This window comes from Hipposideros armiger, unplaced genomic scaffold (assembly GCF_001890085.2).
Source record: "Hipposideros armiger isolate ML-2016 unplaced genomic scaffold, ASM189008v1 scaffold_64, whole genome shotgun sequence".
Lineage (NCBI taxonomy): Eukaryota > Metazoa > Chordata > Mammalia > Chiroptera > Hipposideridae > Hipposideros > Hipposideros armiger.
Window position 1 is genome coordinate 2,228,314 of NW_017731414.1, and position 18,150 is coordinate 2,246,463.

Genomic DNA, 18,150 nt, shown 5'->3' on the forward strand with positions numbered 1-18,150 from the left:
TACGGCGGCCGGAAGGGGATTGAGGCGGCGCCGCCGGTGACAGACGCGAGCCCCACCCTTTCCCACGTGGCCGCAAAGACCAGGTGAGAAGCGGGAGCTGCCGAGACCCCTTGCGAGCCGGGCGGGGAGTGGGCGCCGCAGGGTCGGGTTGGTGACTGTGGGCTGTCCACGGGATCTTGGTTTTGGGGAATGAAAGACTCTTACAGAAGCCGCCCCAGGACAAAAATCCCCCACTTTGCGGGCCTCCGTTTTCTTTTTTCATTCACTGTCTATGTACTTACTGGGTGCCTGCTGCGTGCCCGGCCCCGCCCTAGAAAGTGGTGAGAAGATGGGAAACAAAATGGGCTGTGTCCAGCTCTCATGAGGTTAAATTTCATTGAGGAGGAGGCTAGACAGTTCAAGCAAATAATAAATGAACCATGTCACTTCAGGTAGAGATAACATTCAAATAATAAAAGAGTGGTGTGAAAGGAGAGCCATAGCCAGAGTGATTATGAAGGTTGTCCCTTGAATAGCTGGGAAGGATTAGAAAGAGACAGGGACGCACAGGTGAGGAAATCTAGGTAGGAAAAGAGCTGGTAAGGAGACTGGGTTTTGTTCTGAGATAGGTGGGACGCCACTGCAGGATTTTGAGCAGGTGAGTAAGGTGGTCTCTTTGTGGTGAATAGATTTGCAAATGTGGCAGGGAGGAAGCAGGTGAGGCCACCCACTGGGGAGGAGGATGGTGCCTGAACCAGGGTAGGTGTGGCTGGTGGAAGAAGGTGAGCTTTTCCAAGTCCCCGATGTTTCAGTGCATCATTTTCTTTTATTATTATTTATTTAAAAATTTTTTTAATTTTATTTTTTTAAGCTGAGCCATCCTGCCACCTGTTGGCAGCTCAGCAGCTGCTTAGCTCGGGCTGGCAATCGAACCGCTGTTGCTCAGAGCTCAAACTCTTGAGCGAGCTCTTAACCAACTGAGCCACTGGGCCGGCCCTATTTAATTATTTTTAAGGAGAGCGCAGCTCACAGTGGCCCATGCGGGGATCAAACCGGCAACCTTGGTATTATCAGCACCATGCTCTAACCAACTGAGCTAGCCGGTCACCCCTCAGTGTACCATTTTCTTGATGAGCAGAACCCCAGCTGTCAGTTGGGGGCCTTGTTAATTTCCTTCCTTTCCCCCAATGCATTGAACTCATCGTGGGAGCTGATAATTTCCCCTCTCCCTTGGCCTGGCCCAGGTGGTTCCCAGATGACCATTCTCAGGCACCATCTTTCTTATGTGCTTTAGATACTTTCATTCCCCCCACCCAGCCCCATGTCAGGCCTAGGAGATCCCAGAGGACCTTAGGGGTGGTCTTAGAGCCAGACATTGATCTCCTCAGCTGAGGGAGCTCAGAGCTGGGCAGAGGGAGGTTTATGGGGTGAAGTGGGGTGTGGGGTGCAGATCAAGGCCAGAGAGCATAGGCTCTATCTGAGTGCCCAGGGAAGGCTCCCAGGAGGCGGTGGCCTGGAAGTCCTGGCAGAAGCTCCTTAGATGACCCAGGCGGAGTTATGTGTTAATGAGGCAAGTTTGCATGATGGCCAGGCCTCTTATGGCCTGTGTGACCTCCGGCAGGTACATACTTTTCTGAGCTTCAGATTCCTCAGCTGTAAAGTAGGCATAATGGCATTCCCCCTTTAAGACTGTGCCTCTGTAACAAAGTGGCCACTCACCGTTGGCCCACTTGGGTCTGAAACACTGCCAGTATAGTTGAAGCAATGTCAGGTGGCAGAACCAGGAGCACAGTTCCTCCAGGGGCACCAGCTCGGAAGTTTCCATCCCTCGGAGCTGGCCATGGAATACCCCACCATCACCAGCCTGGACTCCTATCGCAAAACAGAAAATCCTTAATATTTTCCTTCACCTTTGACCTTGAAAATTCTTAGCCCGTTTTTTGATTGGGTTGTTTATTAGTAATGAATTTTTAGAGTTCATTATATATTCTTTTTTTTTTTTTAAGATTTTTTTATTGGGATATTGGGGAGGGGAACAGTGTTGGGGAATTGAGGAAGGGGAAGAATGTGTTTTTTCTAGGACCCATCAGCTCCAAGTCAAGTTGTTGTTCAATCTTAGTTGTGGAGGGCGCAAGTTCAGCTCCAAGTCCAGTCGTCGCTTTCAATCTAGTCGCGGGCAGGTGTAGTCCACCATTCTATGTGGGAGTCGAACTGATAACCTTCTTGCACACTGAGCTATTCGGCCACCTGTCAGCAGCTTGCAGCTGCTCAGCTCAAGGTGCCAAGTTCACTCTTAGCTGCTAGTGGGCGTGGCCTACCATCCCATGTGGGAGTCCAACCAGCAACCTTGCTGCTAAGAGCATGCACTCTCACCAGCTCAGTGGCAGCTCAGCTCAGGCACAGCTCACTGGCCCATGTGGGAATCGAACTGGCGACCCTGTTGCTCAGAGCTCGCGCTCTTAACCAAGCCACTCAGCCAGCCCTAACATTCCCCCTTTCTTAGAAAATGTAGTAAATTACCTGTCCTCTTCTGCACTTTTAGACACTCTAGGGATGTTGGAATATCACCCAATCCTGTGATCCAGGTTGTAAGAATTTTTCCTGGGTGGTCATATGGCTGTAGCCCCAGTAGATGCTCCTTAAATTGTGGCCCGGCTCCCAGCTGCCCTCTTACCCTTGATGAAGCTTTCTTCTCACCTTAACTTCTCAGCTCAGGAGCGTCTATCAGGCACCTGCGGCTTCATGCAGAAGGGATGAAGATGGCCTCCAAGCACATCACCCAGGAGACCTTCGATGCGGCTGTTCTTGAGAACATTGAGGAGTTTGAGATGGGGCCAGAGGAAGCAGTGAAAGAGGCTGTGGAGCAATTTGAATCACAAGGTAAGGTGGTGTGGTACTAGTCCGTTTTTTTGCTCGACAGTCCCTTCCAATCCACGGCTCTTAATGTGCGAGAGTGCTGTCCTGCTGTGGCCCCATCTCACCTGGCGTGGCAGCCCTGGGCCCCTTTCCCTCTCCACACTCTGCCCCAGGCAGGCTGACTGCCTGCTCCCACCTTGCTGGTGCCCACCCTCTATTTGCCTGGACCTTACCCAAATATCTGCAGGGCTGGATCTTTGAGGTGGGTCTCCTTTTAATTGTCACTTCCTTGAACAGGCATTTCCTGACCACCTCTCAAGAAATAGGGCCACCTACCTCCCTGCCCCACTCGCACCCATGCTTGAGTTCAAGAAGGCAGAAGTACATGTTGATTACCCACCTGTGCAAACAGGTATCATGCTTAAACCATGGAGGGGAGTGGATAAGAGGGAGTTGTTTATAGTGATGTAGACAAGGTTAGGAGACCCTGCAGGCCACAGCAGGGACCTCTCCTGCCCCAGGAAAGGCCATGACGGGGGGGTGAGGGTCATCTGGCAGAGGCAGGGAGCTGGGAATGAACACCTGCCCCCCCCCCACTCCTTATCTTGAGTCCAGCTCATTGTCCAAGCCCAGTCAGATTCTGGAGGGCAAGGGAGCCCAGGAATCTAGCCTCAGGTCAGAGGCTGGTGTCCTGGTCACAGAGTGGGATATAGACAATGGACAGGGTCTGGAGGGGCACCCAGAAGTGTCCTGCACAGTGGGGGCTTCCTTTGGGGGTGCCAGTGAGGGCAGGGATACAGCCAGTGGAAGGAGTGATGGGAATCCCAAGGGAGAATGCTGTGGGGTCCCCTCTCTTCTCAACCCACCAGGCAGAATGGGCCTCTCACTGCAGTGATGGCGTGCTCTGTTCTGCTCTGCTACTGCTCTGCTCCTGCCCTGCTCCCATTGGCTGGGGCTGGACAGGACTGAGGGGCAAAGACCTCCCGCCACCTCCACCCCACACCTTCTGTGTGGATGTGGCTGTTAAGTCTGGCCTGGGTGAGGAGGAGGGTGGAGTGGGGGCCTGGGCAAACTCCTGAAGGCCTCCAGAGTGGGTCATTCCAGCAGAAGGGACCTGAGTTGTGACCCCGACAGGTCACAGAGATGACGACTGTCACTTGTTTCCTGACTCCCCCCCACCCCTACAGGGGTCGATCTGAGCAACATTATAAAGATGGCACCCCAAGTCTCTGCAGATGGACCCCAGGAGCCCACACACGACATCTTGCAGGTAGGAGGGTCGGCCCATGTGGGCAGGGCTGACCTTACATGTGTGGTCCCACACACATCACCTTGTAATGGTCTGTCGGGTACCTTTTCCCTGGTTCCCAGATGGCAGACATAAGCTCCAAAGGTCAGGACCTGCCCAGCGTGTGCAGGCAGGCCCAAGTTTGTAGTCAGGGCTCCCTGAGTCCATGTATAGGGCCTCTCGGGGGTGGACAGCGCTCATGGTTGTCCCTGGTGTTAGGAGCCTTGGGGTAGAGGGCACCATTGAGGAGCTTCTCTCTGGCCTTCCTACCACCGAGTTTTCTCAGAGAGAGTGGGGTCATAGTAAGGCTGTCACTTATTGTCACTGACTGTTAGCACTTAAACTGGCCTGTTGGGTAGGCAGTATCGTCCCTGAATTACTGATGGGGAAAGGGGAAACGGAGGCTCAGAGTCTGCCCTTGTTCTCTAGCAACAAGGAAGATACAGCTCACAGAGGTTAAGTCCTTTCCTTAAGGTCATCCACAAAATGGTAAGCTGCTGGTAAAACAGCAGAAGATTCTAGTGTTTACTGAGAATGGACTGTGAACTCACTTCTGTGCAAGGTACTTTCCTTGTGCTGTCTTAGTTATTCTCTCAAAGATACCTGCAGATGGGGAAATTGAGATCCAAAGATAAGGCAGCAAGGGAGTGTAGTGATAAAAGAGGAAGTTGGAAGAGAAAGCCCTAAGTGTAATCCCAGCTCTTGACTAAAGCAAGGTGCTTACTTCTCCCTGTCCTCAGGGTCCTCACCATCTCCTGCCTTACAGAGGTTTTGTGAAAATCATCTCGTTGTTTTCTTTGCTAGTAAGAATGAATGTATTTTAAAATGATCTTGTCTTCTGGCCATTTTCTATTGGGTGGTTCTTTTTTTTCTTATTGATTTGTAGATGTCCTTTATGTATGAAAGATCTCAGTAACAATGATCTCTAACAATCATTGAGTACTTCTGAAGTGCTCAGCATTGTACTAAATGCTTAAAACACATTATCTCAATCTGTAATTAGCCCATTTTGTTGATCAGCAATCTGAGGCTTCCCAAAAATAAATGACTCACCTATGGTCACAGCCAGTGAGGGGCAGAGCTGGGACCCAGACCTAGGTCCCTCTCCCAGGGAAGCCAAGCTCAGAGAATGGTTCGACTATCTTCTACCAGTAGTATTGGAAACTCCTTGTTTGTGTACAGCCTTTGCTCTTTGATTCTTCTTAATTTCACTTGTAAAATTTTATTTTTTGTTACAGAAGACAATGTGAATATATTCTTGGCATAAAAGATTCAAGCAGTACTCAAGCATTTATAGTAAAATCTGAAAGTCCCTGTCCTGTACGTCCCACCAGCCACCTCCTCGCCCCTTCCTGGAAGTGATGCCACACACTTTGGGGTTTGCATCTCCCAGCCCTTTTCATGTGCACACGGCACTGTTGACCTCTGCTTGTATGTCTCAGTTCTGATGCACAAAAAAATGCTTATTTTTGGAGGGAGAAAAATTCAACTTTGTGATGCCTTTTGAAATGAATCTGTTAGAGTTATGACATTTGTTGTAAACAGACTTGTAGAAATAAAACCAAGATGAAGTCTTGAAACTCTGAGTAGAAAGTGAGTCTGGCCAGTTTTATATGTGGAAAGTTGCAGAATAAAAGCCTTCAGTCAGAGAGAGAATGACCACAGGGCTGGAGGACAGAGCCCTGTCACTATGCTGAGCTGTCACAGGTGGAGCACAGCTGTCTCTGCCACCTCCACATTAGCAACTGTCCTCTGCTCAGACAGCCTGTGGGGTTTTGGGGTCACAGACAGCACCTAGGAATCATGAAGACAACCCCCATAGCCAGCTGACTCAGACTCAGCGTTATGATAAGATCCAGGACAAGAAGAGATTTCCTGTAAATTTGACAGCTATTAGTGTGCAAATACTGATCGTTTTCTTTCCTCTCTTTATCTGACTAAATAGAATAGTTGTAACTCCAGTACATTGCATCTCAGTGGCACTTGTGTCATATGCTTTTCAAGTTTCTTGTAGGGTTCCTACTAAAATGCCACGACCTCTTTTTTTTTTTTTTTTGGTGGTGGTAAAAGATACACAACATAAAACCTACCATCTTAACCATTTCTAAGTGCACTGCTGAGTTGGCATTAGTACATTCACATCATTGTGCAGCCATCACACCATCCATGTCCAAAACTCCTTTATCTTCCCAAACTGAAACTGTCCCCATTAAGCACAAACTCCCCATTCCCACCTCCCCCAGCCCTTGGCACCCACCATCTACTTTATGGCTAGGAATCTGTCTCCTCTGAGGACCTCATATAAATGGAATTTTGCAGTATTTGCCCTTTTATGTCTGGCTTATTTCACTGAGCATAATGTCCTCAAGATTCATCCATGCTGTAGCATGTGTCAGAATTTCCTTCTTTTTTATGGCTACATAATATTCCATTGTATGGATGGACCACATTTTGTTCTTTCATTTATTGATGGACACTTGAGTTGCTTCCACCTTTTGGCTATTTTGAATAATGCTGCTGTACACATGAATGTACAAACGTCTCTCTCTTTGAGACCCTGCTTTCAATTCTTTTGAGTGTATACCCAGAAGTGGGATCGTTAGATCATGTGGTAATTCTATACTTAATGTTTTTAGGAGCTGCTAGACTGTTTTCCAAAGTGGCTATATACCATTTCACATCCTGTCATCAATGCACAAGGGCTCCAATTCTCCACATCCCTGCCAATACTTGTTATTTTCCGTTTTGGTAGTAGCCATCTTTAAGAGTATGATGGTACCTCGTGGCTTTGATTGGTGATTTGATTGGTGATATGGAGCATCTTTTCCTGTACTCATTGGCCATTCGTGAATCTTCTTTGGAGGAATGTCTATTCAAGTCACTGCTCTAGTTTTAATCTATTTCTTAACGTTCTGTTTTAATTTAACATATGCTCAGTTAAGTCCACAAATCTAGCCCAGTGAGGGTTGGCTGACAGGCATCCTTGCCTTTCAGGGCAGTCGAACTATGTCAAAGGCCTTTGGGCAGAGGGTATCTGTAGAACCACCCTTATTGGGGGCGTGGGATAGGGTGCAAATTATTTCAGAAACTCCAGGGGCACGGATTCATCTTGGGCTCCTGCTAAGGCAGGCCCTGAGGTCATGGAGTTGAATAACAGCTACTGGTCCTGTCTGTCCTCTTCAGAATGTTTTTTCTCATTATTATTTTTTTCTGCAAGGGCTTAGGGTTGAATTTGAGTGAATCAGTGTGATTTCATTTGGTGTATGCTCAGTAAATATTTGTGGAATGTATGAGAGAGACAAACAGGAGATGTGTGAGCAGGTCTGGCAAAGACAGCTTTCGCGTTCTTTGGAGAGCTGGCCATTGGATGGTGTATAGCCATGTAACAAGCAACCAAAAACAACAGCCAATTTGTTTGTTACAATTCTATTGGGCTGACAGAGCTCAGCTGGATGATTCTCTTAGTCTCACTTAGGGCCTCTTATGCAGTGGCAACTAGGGCTGGAATGTTTAATACATCTGTACTTTGTGTTGCTTCTTGGCAGGGACACTGAGAGAGCTGGGCCTCTCCCTCTAAGTGGCCTCTCAAGCTCAAGGCTCCTAAAAGCACAGGTGTAGAAGCTGCCGCGGCTGGAACTGGCCTCATAGAACCAGTGCAGGTCCAGACCTTGGGGGAGGGGATGCTGCAGGGGTGCAGCACTGTGGCTATGGCTCTCTTTGGGCTGAGCTGACACCGAGGTTTCTCCCGTGTTCTGTAGGTCCTGGACAACCTGAAGGAGTCCGTAGCCTGCTCTCTCCCCCAGGAGGTGTCAGTGCACCTTGCCCGCTTTTGCGAACAATGCAAGCAGCACAAGGCCTGCCGCTTCCTGGCAGCCCAGAAGGGCGCCTACCCCATCCTCCTCGCTGCCTGGAAGCTGGCTGCAGCGGGAGACCAGGGCCTCCTGCTCCAGGCCCTCAATGCTCTGTCAGCCCTGATTGACAGCCAGCCCGACCTCCTGGACACCCAGGGCCTGAAGTTGCTGGTGGCCACGCTGGCCCAGAACGCTGACACAGCTGATCTGCTCTGCTCTGGGATACGCTGTGTGCGGCATGCCTGCCTGAAACACGAACAGAATCGGCAGAGCCTGGTGAAGGCTGGTGTGCTGCCCCTGCTGACCCGCGCCATCACCCGGCATGGCTGCTGCGCCGACGTGGTCAGGGAGGCCTGCTGGACCCTCCGCATCATGACCTTTGATGATGACATCCGTGTGCCCTTCGGCCACGCCCACGACCATGCCAAGATGATCGTGCAGGAGAACGGAGGCTTGAAGGTGCTCATTGAGGCTGCCAAAGGTAGGAGCAAGAGTGAGACTCAAGACTTAGGCCTGCTCCAGGCATGGCTAGCTTCAGGCTCCACTTGCCTCTCTTGGTTTCGTTCCACCTACATGGCGGGCAGCCCTCATGGAACAGTATCCTTACTCCTGGTTGCCCCAGGAAAGTTTCAGGCCAGCACTCATTGGCCGGGACCAAGGCCTGTGCCCATGTCTGAAGCCATTTGGGAAGGAGGCTCAGCTCTGCCCAACCACAGATTGAGAGTGGGGAAGGGAGAGCTCCCCAGAGGAAAAAACAAGGGTGTTTTCCAAAGATGGGATAAATGCTGCAGGCACTCACCGTGGCTGGTCTCAGGTGGCAGGTTATACTTGGGCTCACACTTGGCCACAAATTGTTGTGCATGTATGTGTTCCTAACTCCAGGGTGACCATAGTGAGCCGGCAGTAGGAGGTCACAACGCTGACATTCAGACCCCAAAACACCAGCCCCCTGTCCACTGCACCTACCAGAAAAGGCCTGACTGGAGGCTGGTGCACAGGAGGTGCTAGAAGAATGTGTTCTTCCGGGCCTGCCCATGGCACAGGCTCCATGGCCAGGCCTGTGTGGAGGATGCCGGCCCTGTCTGCAATGGAGGTGGGCCTGCCTCAGTCTCCCTTCCACACCCCTGGAGAGGGTGGAAACAGGTTCTGACCATCTGTGAAGTTGGTCTGCTTTTTTGAGCGGTTTGCATTTTTCGTGTTTATTTACAGGAGCTCATTTCAATCAGGCTCTAAAAGAGAGACAGACCAGTAGGATATGTGGATATACAAAAGGGTTATTGCAAGGAATTGGCCTTCGAGTCTGAAATCCATGGGGCAGAAACAGACACCACAGTCCACAGGTGTGCTTCTTCCTACTCAGGGAGACCCCAGTTTCTCTCATAAAGGCCTTCAGCTGATTAGATGAGTCCCACCCAGACCATCGAGGTTCTTCTCCTTTACTTAAAGTCAGCTGGTCGTGGATGTTACAATGTGTAGACAACACCTCCGTGGCATATCCAGATGAACTCTCATGGGGCTGCAGCCTAGCCAGGGGACACACCAACTGATGAGCTGACAATCACAGAGCTCTGTTTAAATTATGGCTCTCCGCCTCTCTCCTACCCCGTGTTGGCCTCAGTGTAGCCTCTTCATCCTGTGCCTCTGAACTTGGTCTTCATGTCTGTGTTCAATTTTGTTGGTCAACTCTATCCATATGTCTCTATGGTTCCTGGGTTTCCAGTTGCACTTAGAAAGGTCATTCCCACCCCAAGATCATAAAAATAGTCTCAGATGTTTTATTATAGTACTATTATGGTTTTCTTTTTTTAGATGACACCATTAATTGGTCTGGAATTTATCTGGGTGGGGGTAAGGAGGTTGGGGGGAGTGTCTTCCCCAGCAGCCAGCAGGGGGCGCTGCCGGTCAGGGCAGCCTCTGGTGTTCACTGGGGCTCTACTGGGACAGGCAGCCACCCCACCAGGCAGAGGGTGGAGCAGGATTTGCATTAGGACCACTGACTCGGAGCCATGGCTGGTCCTCTGCCCTTTCCTTATCCCCACAGCTCCTCTCCCTCTCTGCAGCATTCTCTGACAACCCCAGTGTCCTGAGTGAGCTCTGCAGCACCCTGTCCCGCCTGGCCGTCCGCAACGAGTTCTGCCAGGAGGTCGTCGACCTTGGGGGCCTCAGTGTCCTGGTGGCTCTGCTGGCCGACTGCAGCGACCACCAGGTGGGCATCCAGAGCTGTCTTAGGGTGCGAAATACCCCTTGCTTGGGTTTCAATTTGACATTTTCCTCCACGCCTGGGGAAGGCTCTGGCCTCCCAGAGAACTATGCCCCTTTTGGCCTCTGCCAGCCCCACAAGCCGGAGTCAGAAATCACTGGCCCTGTCTGCTGATCCCAGAACCAAAGTGTGGTTTCTACTTCTCATTGACACATGGGCAGGAACTAAAGTTTGGGGGCAGACAAATCTACCCACCTTCTCTTACTGTCATTTAGCACCTTTATATTTTCTACCAGGAGTGGGAGGAATAGGAGTGGGTGTCACCAGGGTTGGCCCAGACCACAGCTCAGCTGTGTAATGTTTGAGTGAGAGGCCCACCCCTCACTGCCTGGGTTTCTTCATCTGTATAATAGGGCAGGGACCCCTACCCATCACTCCTTCATTTAGCAGTCACTTATCAACCCCTGGCCCAAGGACAGGGAGCCTGGCCCATGGCAGCAATGGCCCTGCTGCCCCCAACCCCATCTAGTGATATCAGCCAGGCTCCTGTACAGGTGGCAGAAAGCTGAATTTGAACTGGCTTAAGCAATCAAGAGATTGCAATTTGCTTGTACTCCTGGACAGCTGGAGATGGGGGCCTTGGTCCACCTCCTCTCTCTCACTGCTCTGCCCCTTACTGGGGCAGTTAGCAGCCCCAGCAGCATCTGACTGGCTGTCCTCAGCTCAGGTCAGTCAGAGCCCACACTGGGCCTGCAGCCATGGCCAGGGGGACCTGGTGTCCTGATTGCTGACCTGAGCCAATGCCCCCTCAGTGTGTGTGTGTGAGGGTGTCAAGGTCATCCCAATGCCTGGTCTGGATGCAGCTGGCCTAAACCACAGGGTCCACCTCCCCCGCCTCCCCTGCCTTCTCTATACAGCGAGTAGTAACCCTGCTGTTACATCCCAACTACGCTCCCCAGGGCAGCCCCAGCTGTTATTCAGACAGTGGAATTGCCCCAGACCCTCCCTTGAGACCCCCTCCACAATACAGCAATCAAGCAGTTAGTGCCTGGCACAGTGGGAGGGGGACTGGCCAGGGGTGACCCCCGTGTGCCCTCCGTGTAGGACCTCGTGAAGCAGGTGCTGAGCGCCCTGCGGGCCATCGCGGGCAATGATGATGTGAAGGATGCCATCGTCCGTGCTGGCGCAACAGAGTCCATTGTGGCTGCCATGACCCGGCACCTGGCCAGCCCCCAGGTACCACCCAGGGGCACACGAGGTGGGATGGTGGGGTGGAAATCCCAGCTCAGTTTCTATATCTGCATGATGCTTTTTCTATTTCAAGTGGGGGTGGGGGAGAGGTGGGGCCAAGGCAAATAGGGAGTGGGGTGAGGAGGGGTGGGGAGAGCTTGGTTGATGTTTTTGTCACCCTGGTACTGTTCTTGTTATTACTGAACCCATACACACCTGGACTGACAGCGGTCTGTCCAGGTGAGGTTGCAGGGCACTTACCTGGGGAGTTGATAATTGGGGCCTGTTGGCTTGGTCTCATTCATCCCTGTGACCCATCCCGCAGGTGTGTGAACAGAGCTGCGCAGCCCTGTGTGTCTTGGCCCTGCGCAAGCCGGAGAACAGCCGGGTCATCGTGGAGGGCGGTGGGGCTTTGGCTGCACTGGAAGCCATGAAGGCACACCCACAGGAGGCTGGTGTGCAGGTGGGCACAGGGGAAGTAGCAGCAGGAGACTGGTGGGCAGGTGGAGGGCCAGAAGGAGGCCCTCCCTGTCCCTGCCCCCATCCCCATCATGACCCAAGTCTCGTGGGTTCTTTTTCCTTCCCAGACCCTCTGGTTCTCTAGCTACATCTCATCTTCCAGAGTGTACTGTCCCTGCTCCTCTGCTCTTTCTGCATTTGATCTTTCCTAACAGGCCCTTTGTAGGGATCTGGGGAGGAAGAGGTTTGGGGAGAGCAGATGGGGCTCTGCTGGGGTTTAGGGAGATTCCAGCCCTGCCTTGGACTACTGTCCACACCTCGCTGGGGAGTCGGTGGAGCTGAACTATAGACAGGGCCATGTGATACCCTGGCCTGAAACCCACACTCCTCCCTGCATTCCCAGACCCTCCTGCCTCCCACTCTTGCACCCTTCCAGCACTGGGGCCTCCTCATGGTCCTTACACACACCAGGCTCTGGGCCCACTGTGGCCTTTGCCGTCCTGGTCCTTCCTCCAGGACACCATGCCCTTTGGCCCATCACCTTGTCCTTCCCTGACCACCCTTGCCAGGAGCCTCTCACACCTCACCTGCTCCTTATCCACTGTCCTGCAGGTGGCAGGTGCCTTGTTGTGGTGCTGCTAGGCACCCACAGGGGTAGATATGCAGGGTGCAAATGTTGCCTGAGGGAATACCTGTGTGATTCACAGATGGGCCCTGTGCACATCCCTGTCTTCCAACTGTCATGCTGCCCTCCTCCCCTGGGGCCCCTGCCGGACTCTTGGAGACTGAGGATCCATACCTGAGGAGGGATTAGCCCCACCTGCCAAGCCCTTGGCTGTCCTGAGCTTTAGTTTCTTCACCTGGGAGAGATGGGGGATTAGCCCTGCCTCCAGAGCTGCTGAGAGGATGAAGTGAAGGGATGCCTCTGGCCTGATGAGTCACAATGTAGCGCCTGTGGAATGCGGGCTGTGATCATCGTTGATGCATTGTGTTATGAGGACAACCCTGAGGTCAGAGTGGACCCTACCCCGGGGCCCCACCCACCAGCTCATAGCCCTCACCTTCTGCTCTCCCTTTTAGAAACAGGCCTGTATGCTGATCCGAAACCTGGTGGCCCGCAGCCAGGCCTTCTCACAGTCCATCTTGGATCTGGGGGCCGAGGCGCTCATCACTCAGGCCCGTGCCACCCACCGAGACTGCGAGGATGTGGCCAAGGCCGCCCTGCGGGACCTGGGCTGCCACGTTGAGCTCCGAGAGCTGTGGACTGGCCAGAAGGGCAACCTGGCGCTGTGACCCATCCTTGGTCTGGGCGTGAGTCTGGGTGAGTCATGTGACTCAGAGAATGGGGAGATCCATGTCCTGCCACTCTACTCCCCCCTCCCCCCAGATTCCTCCCTTCACTCAGGAAGAGGTGTTTTCCTATGGGGCCAGGTACAAGCTGTGAGGTGGGAAGGGAGCACTAGTGAGGTGTCTACACTGGGTCCTGTGCTCCCCTCACCAACCGACAGCATTGGTATCAACTGTCCTGCCTGCCCCGTCCCGCCTCCCCTCCCCCACCCTTTCTAGCATTGCTTGAGGCAAAGGGCAATCTGAAATTTGGCAGCCACACTGGCCAGTCTCAGAGCAGGGCAGGGATCCCACTCCTGCCCCTTCAGGTCTGTTCTGGCCCTGCTCCTGTTTTTCTCACCTATAAAATGTGTTGCAGATACCTTGCTCTGCTGGCCAGAGGGCAAGGACCGAGGCTGGTCCATCTCTGGGGCCCCAGGTCAACCAGTGGTGTGTGGTAATAAAAGACTGTTGGCTGAATGATAGAGGGGTTTCTTCTGTGGCATCATGGGGGGCGGGGGACTGCAGCTAGTGGCCTCAGAGAATGGGAGGGGTGGATGTTTGGGCAGACCATGGGGTCGCTAAGGAAAACAGCAGTTTTGAGAAGAGCCTGGGATGTAATATTTGCTGTTGCCTTCAGATAGGCTGCTGGGGCCACAGTCGGCATGATCCTGGGGTCTACAGGTGCCATGATCCCTGTTTCCAAGAATGTATTGCCTTGAGGACCTGGAGAGCTCAGCATCCAGCCACCACTCAGCCGTGTGGCCTTCAGCAAGTGACATAACCACTAAGCCTTGATTTGATCCTTCGTAAAACAGAGTTTGGGGAGGGATAGAGCCCCTCCACCTGGTGTTGGAGCAGAGCTGGGACATGGGAAGTGCCCGGTTGTCTTAACTTCACCTTGGTCACCCCAGGAGTACTCTCCTGCATTTCCCCTCCTGGCCACATTGAGGTCCTTGCTTGCTGGGTAGCTTGAGTAGCCCACCTTCCCTCTCTGAGCCTCAGTTTCCCCATCTATAAATGGACATTACTTTTGCTGCCCCCATTACTTTTGGTGCCCACCTTACCCCCAAGTATTCTGAATGTTCCCAGGCAGCTGCGCCTGGAAGACCCCAGTTCTCCTTTACAGTCACACTCGGGGGGCATCTTGTGGTCGCCCAGCAGCTTATGCATTCTGTGTTACCCGGTCAGGGTCAGAGCAGCCTCAAGACCCCTGGGGGCTCCAAGTGCCATGCCCGGATCTTCCATCCTGCACCTGGGAGCCCCTCTTCTCTCTCAGAGTCCCCACCCCGCTGCTGGTCATTCACCTCCCCTAGTCTGAGGAGGGCCCCAATTCTACCCTTGACATCAGCGCAAGCTCTTTTCCCAGAAAGCTCCTGGTTTCCATTGAAAGTGGCCCATGCAAATAGCTGTAGGGGCATCAGACTGGCCCCACCTCCCTGTGATTTGCAAGCCTCCCCTGCCCCCAGCTGGGCAGGCCCTGCCAGCTCAGTAGGACTAACATGAACCTCTGCCCCAGTCACCCTGCCCTGACCCCCCTTCTCAGGGTACTTGGCCAGGGGTAGGATCCCTTGCCTACTCCAAGCTACCCTGAATTTGACTTCTGGGTCAACCACGTGTGTGACCTTGGTGCAGTCCTGTGACTTTGGGGCAGTCCTCAGGCCCTGTGAACCTCATGTTTCTTTGTCTGTCACTTGATGGTTGAGTGCTGCCAGCCCATTTCTGAGGAAGCCTGAAGTGCTGCCCTGTGCCCTGCCCCAGCTCTGCACTCAGTCTGCCCATGGCTCCCCATTGCCCACCCCATGAAACCAAACTATCCTTGAGGCCCTGCCCACCTCCCACCTTCATCTTCCCTATGCTCTCCTTTAATCATGGTTCCAGCCACACCAGCCTTCCCACCTCAGGGCTTTTACACATGCTTTGCCCTCTGTTTAGAGCACCCTTCCCTCTGCCCTCTCCCTTCCTTGGTACCCCAGTCCCATCACCCCTTGTGCTGTGTCTCTGACTTCTGACTCCATCTGAGGTGCCCTTGTTTGTATGCTTTCCTGTTTGTCTGCCCTGCGCTGTCCATGAGCTCCATGTGTGCAGGCTACTGTCTGCCCGCTGTGCTCATTTCCTGTAAACATTTCTGAACATATACCTGAATAGATTAATAAGTACACAGGGAGGTTGGAGGGAAGGCCTCTCCCACAGCCCAGTGCCCTCCCCTGGGCTCCCGGCCAGCCTTTCTATAGCTGCAGGTTACTTCAGGGAGGGGTGGCTGTGCCTGTTTATCAGCCCTTCCCACCTTAGCCTGAGGAATTGGGTGTCTTCAGTTAGTGCATTTGGAGCTTGTTTGGATATCCTCAGTCTGTGTATCCCTGTGCCTAGCTGAAAACCTCATGTTCACAGAGGTTGGCCATGCCTGGGTTCCAGTCCATGCTCTGTCACCTCAGGTGAGCCTCAGCCTCCTCACATGAAAACAGGCTAAGTGTATGTGAACTGCACTAGGCCATAGCCCCCTGCAAGGCCTGGCTGGGGGTATGCCCCACATAGCACCCCCCTTAAGCAGCACTTGCCAACCTTGTTGATGACATCAAAATGTGGGCTGAGGGGGACACAACTGCAAGGGAGGTGTCAGCACATTCAGGCCAAGCCTCTGCAGCTGGGTGCTCTTGGATGAGTGGCCCAGCCTCACTCAGCCTCCTAGTGAAACTACCTTGACACCAGTTGGACTTGACTGTAATCACTGTTATGTCCAAGACATGTCCCTCTAGCCCAGAAAAGGCCCAGGCTCCTGGGTTGCGAACACATCTCTGTGAGGCAGAGCCTGTGAACCCCATTTTCCAGATGAAAAATAGACTCACTGGCACTTAGGGGGCTGCAGGAGGATGAGAACCTAGCTCAGCCTGCTTCCGCTGGTTCCTCTGTTGCCAGTGTTGCTAACCTGACCTTGAACAAATGGCTCTCTGGTCCCAGTTAATTAAGCCCTGTCACTGTGCCTGGGCCTGGCTCACTGCTGTTGTGTGAGATTATTCTTGGAATCCCCAAGAGGTAGAGGAAACTGGGGGCGCAGAGAAGCAGTATCCCGCTCAGGGCCAGCTAGGCCAGCTCAGAAGAGCTGGGATCCTGGGCACCCTGGCTGGGCATAATCAATGTCCTCATGGTGGGGGTGTCAGTTATTGATGCCAAGGGGCTTTGCCTGCCATTGTTGGAAGGTGACAGAGAGGTTGGCTGGCGCCAGCCTGCTGACAAATGAACAAAAGCCAGAGCCCAGCCAGCATTTCTGGCACCACCAGGAGAGGCAGCTGGGTGCTGGGCCACTGCCCGACCCTTGCCTCAGTTGGCACTGTCCCTGGGGGTACCGTGGAACTTCCCAGGAGTTTGCTGCCTCCCTCCCAGGGCCTGGCAAGTAGGTCCTTGGGGTGGGGACTTCTCCGGCATTAATATCTCCCTCTTCGGGTGGCAAACCACACCCATAGTTGGTCTATGTCCACATTCCATAAAGCGCCTTTTACAGAAAGGGACACAGAGGCCCAGAGAACAATTTGCCCATCAAATGCTCAGTGAGCACTCGCTGCAGACCATTGCAGTTGTATTTTACTTCCATTCATTTCATTAATGCTGCCATCAACCCTGGGAGGTAGTTGGAGAAACTGAGGCAGGGAGTTTGAGTCACTTGCTGAAGGTCCTGTGGTCAAAAAGAGCAGGGATTCAAACCCAGCTTCAGGCCCTTCCAGCAAGGAACATTTTTTCACACAGTGGTGGGTTTTCTCATCTGCAAAGTGGGTACTGTCATCCCCATCTGGAAGCCACGTGGTTAGATGGTATTTGGGAAGCCTCAGACCTGGCAACAACCTGATGCTCAGTAGGTGTTCAGCAGACACCACTTCCTCCTTCTCTCTGGAGGGCAGAATGGAGACCAGGGCCTTGAAATTTCAGGGAAGCAAACCACAGCTGGGAGGTATGGAAGAGGAGGTGGGAATATCATGGGAATATCAGGAGCCAGAAGGTGGTCTTGTGCTAGTGACTTCCATGATGTGAGCCTCAGTCATTTCCTCCACTGGGGCCCTTTGAGATATAGTGGATTAAGCACTTAGCAGGGGCATGTACAGCCCTGAAATGTGAGCCTTTATGAAGGCCTAGCTCAGCCTTGCTCCATCCCAGGACTCTGGCTCTGAACTGGATATCTACCAACCCCATCCTGCCCCTGGAGTAATAAAAGCCAGCATCTGGGAACATTTGTAACCCTCTCTGTCCTGGAGATTAAGGGAGTCAAAGAAAGGGGTGGCCTCAGGGAAAGTGCCAGTGACAGCAGAGCACTGGATGACAAGATGGCTCCCTAAGCTGCTGGTATCTGTCTGCAAAGAAGCCTATGAATTGCACCTCACAGAGAAGCTGAGGCTCACAGGCCTCATATGACTTGCAAAGACTTTCACCAGAAGGTCAAAGTGAGGGCTGAGATATAAGTTCTCCCAGGGGAGAAGCCCCAGAAACAAAAGATTAAGGTGTAGGAATCATTGTTCCATGAGGAAACTGAGGCTCAAAGTCCCCAAGGTTGCACGGTGGGTCAGTGGTTGGACAGCGATTGAAACCCAGGTCTCCCAGGCCTCCAGTGGCTGTTCTCTGACACTGCCTTATCCCCCTTCCAAAAAGCAGGCTGCTCTAGATTCACACCCAGATCCAACCACTGAAGTGCTTTGTGATGTGGGGGCAAGGAGCTTGACCTCTCTGTGCTCTGGTTTCTGTAAAAGGAGGCAATGGTCGTGTTGAACTCATGAGATTGTGGTTAGGGTTAACAAAAAGCTTATAATTCACAAAAGGCTTATTATCAGGGATGTGGCCAGAATTGAGGTCACGGATAGTGGAACAGAAAGCTTGAACTCAGAGAAGTCAAACACTTCCAGAAAATCACAAAGCGCGAGAGTAGGATTCCACCTATTTCCTGGTCTTCACACCAATCCTGAGCTGCAGAGGGCGAG

The 18,150-nt window shown here is 52.6% G+C and overlaps 1 protein-coding gene and 1 long non-coding RNA gene across 6 annotated transcripts; one reads left to right on the forward strand and one right to left on the reverse strand.

The window, feature by feature from the left end:
* The first annotated feature begins 1 nt into the window (after position 1).
* Positions 2-13,672, forward strand: ARMC6 (armadillo repeat containing 6). 3 transcript variants are annotated; one of them, XM_019641869.1, is made up of 8 exons: positions 2-83; positions 2,690-2,859; positions 4,023-4,105; positions 7,882-8,455; positions 10,035-10,180; positions 11,279-11,410; positions 11,730-11,867; positions 12,944-13,672. In XM_019641869.1, exons 2-8 carry the CDS (start codon positions 2,733-2,735, stop codon positions 13,154-13,156), a joined length of 1,413 nt encoding a protein of 470 aa, XP_019497414.1. In that variant the 5' UTR covers positions 2-83; positions 2,690-2,732; the 3' UTR covers positions 13,157-13,672. The 3 variants fall into 3 exon arrangements, with proteins under 3 accessions (XP_019497414.1, XP_019497415.1, XP_019497416.1); XM_019641870.1 differs by lacking the exon at positions 2-83 and adding an exon at positions 475-637; XM_019641871.1 differs by lacking the exon at positions 2-83 and adding an exon at positions 3,133-3,247 and having other exon boundaries at positions 2,768-2,859.
* Positions 2,754-13,031, reverse strand: LOC109382418 (uncharacterized). 3 transcript variants are annotated; one of them, XR_002123926.1, is made up of 4 exons: positions 12,925-13,031; positions 12,724-12,815; positions 11,666-11,768; positions 2,754-2,835 (listed from the first exon to the last, which is right to left on the reverse strand). It is a non-coding gene; the product is annotated as an uncharacterized LOC109382418 (long non-coding RNA). The 3 variants fall into 3 exon arrangements; XR_002123924.1 differs by having other exon boundaries at positions 11,666-11,856; XR_002123925.1 differs by having other exon boundaries at positions 12,663-12,815.
* Positions 13,673-18,150: the final 4,478 nt, after the last annotated feature.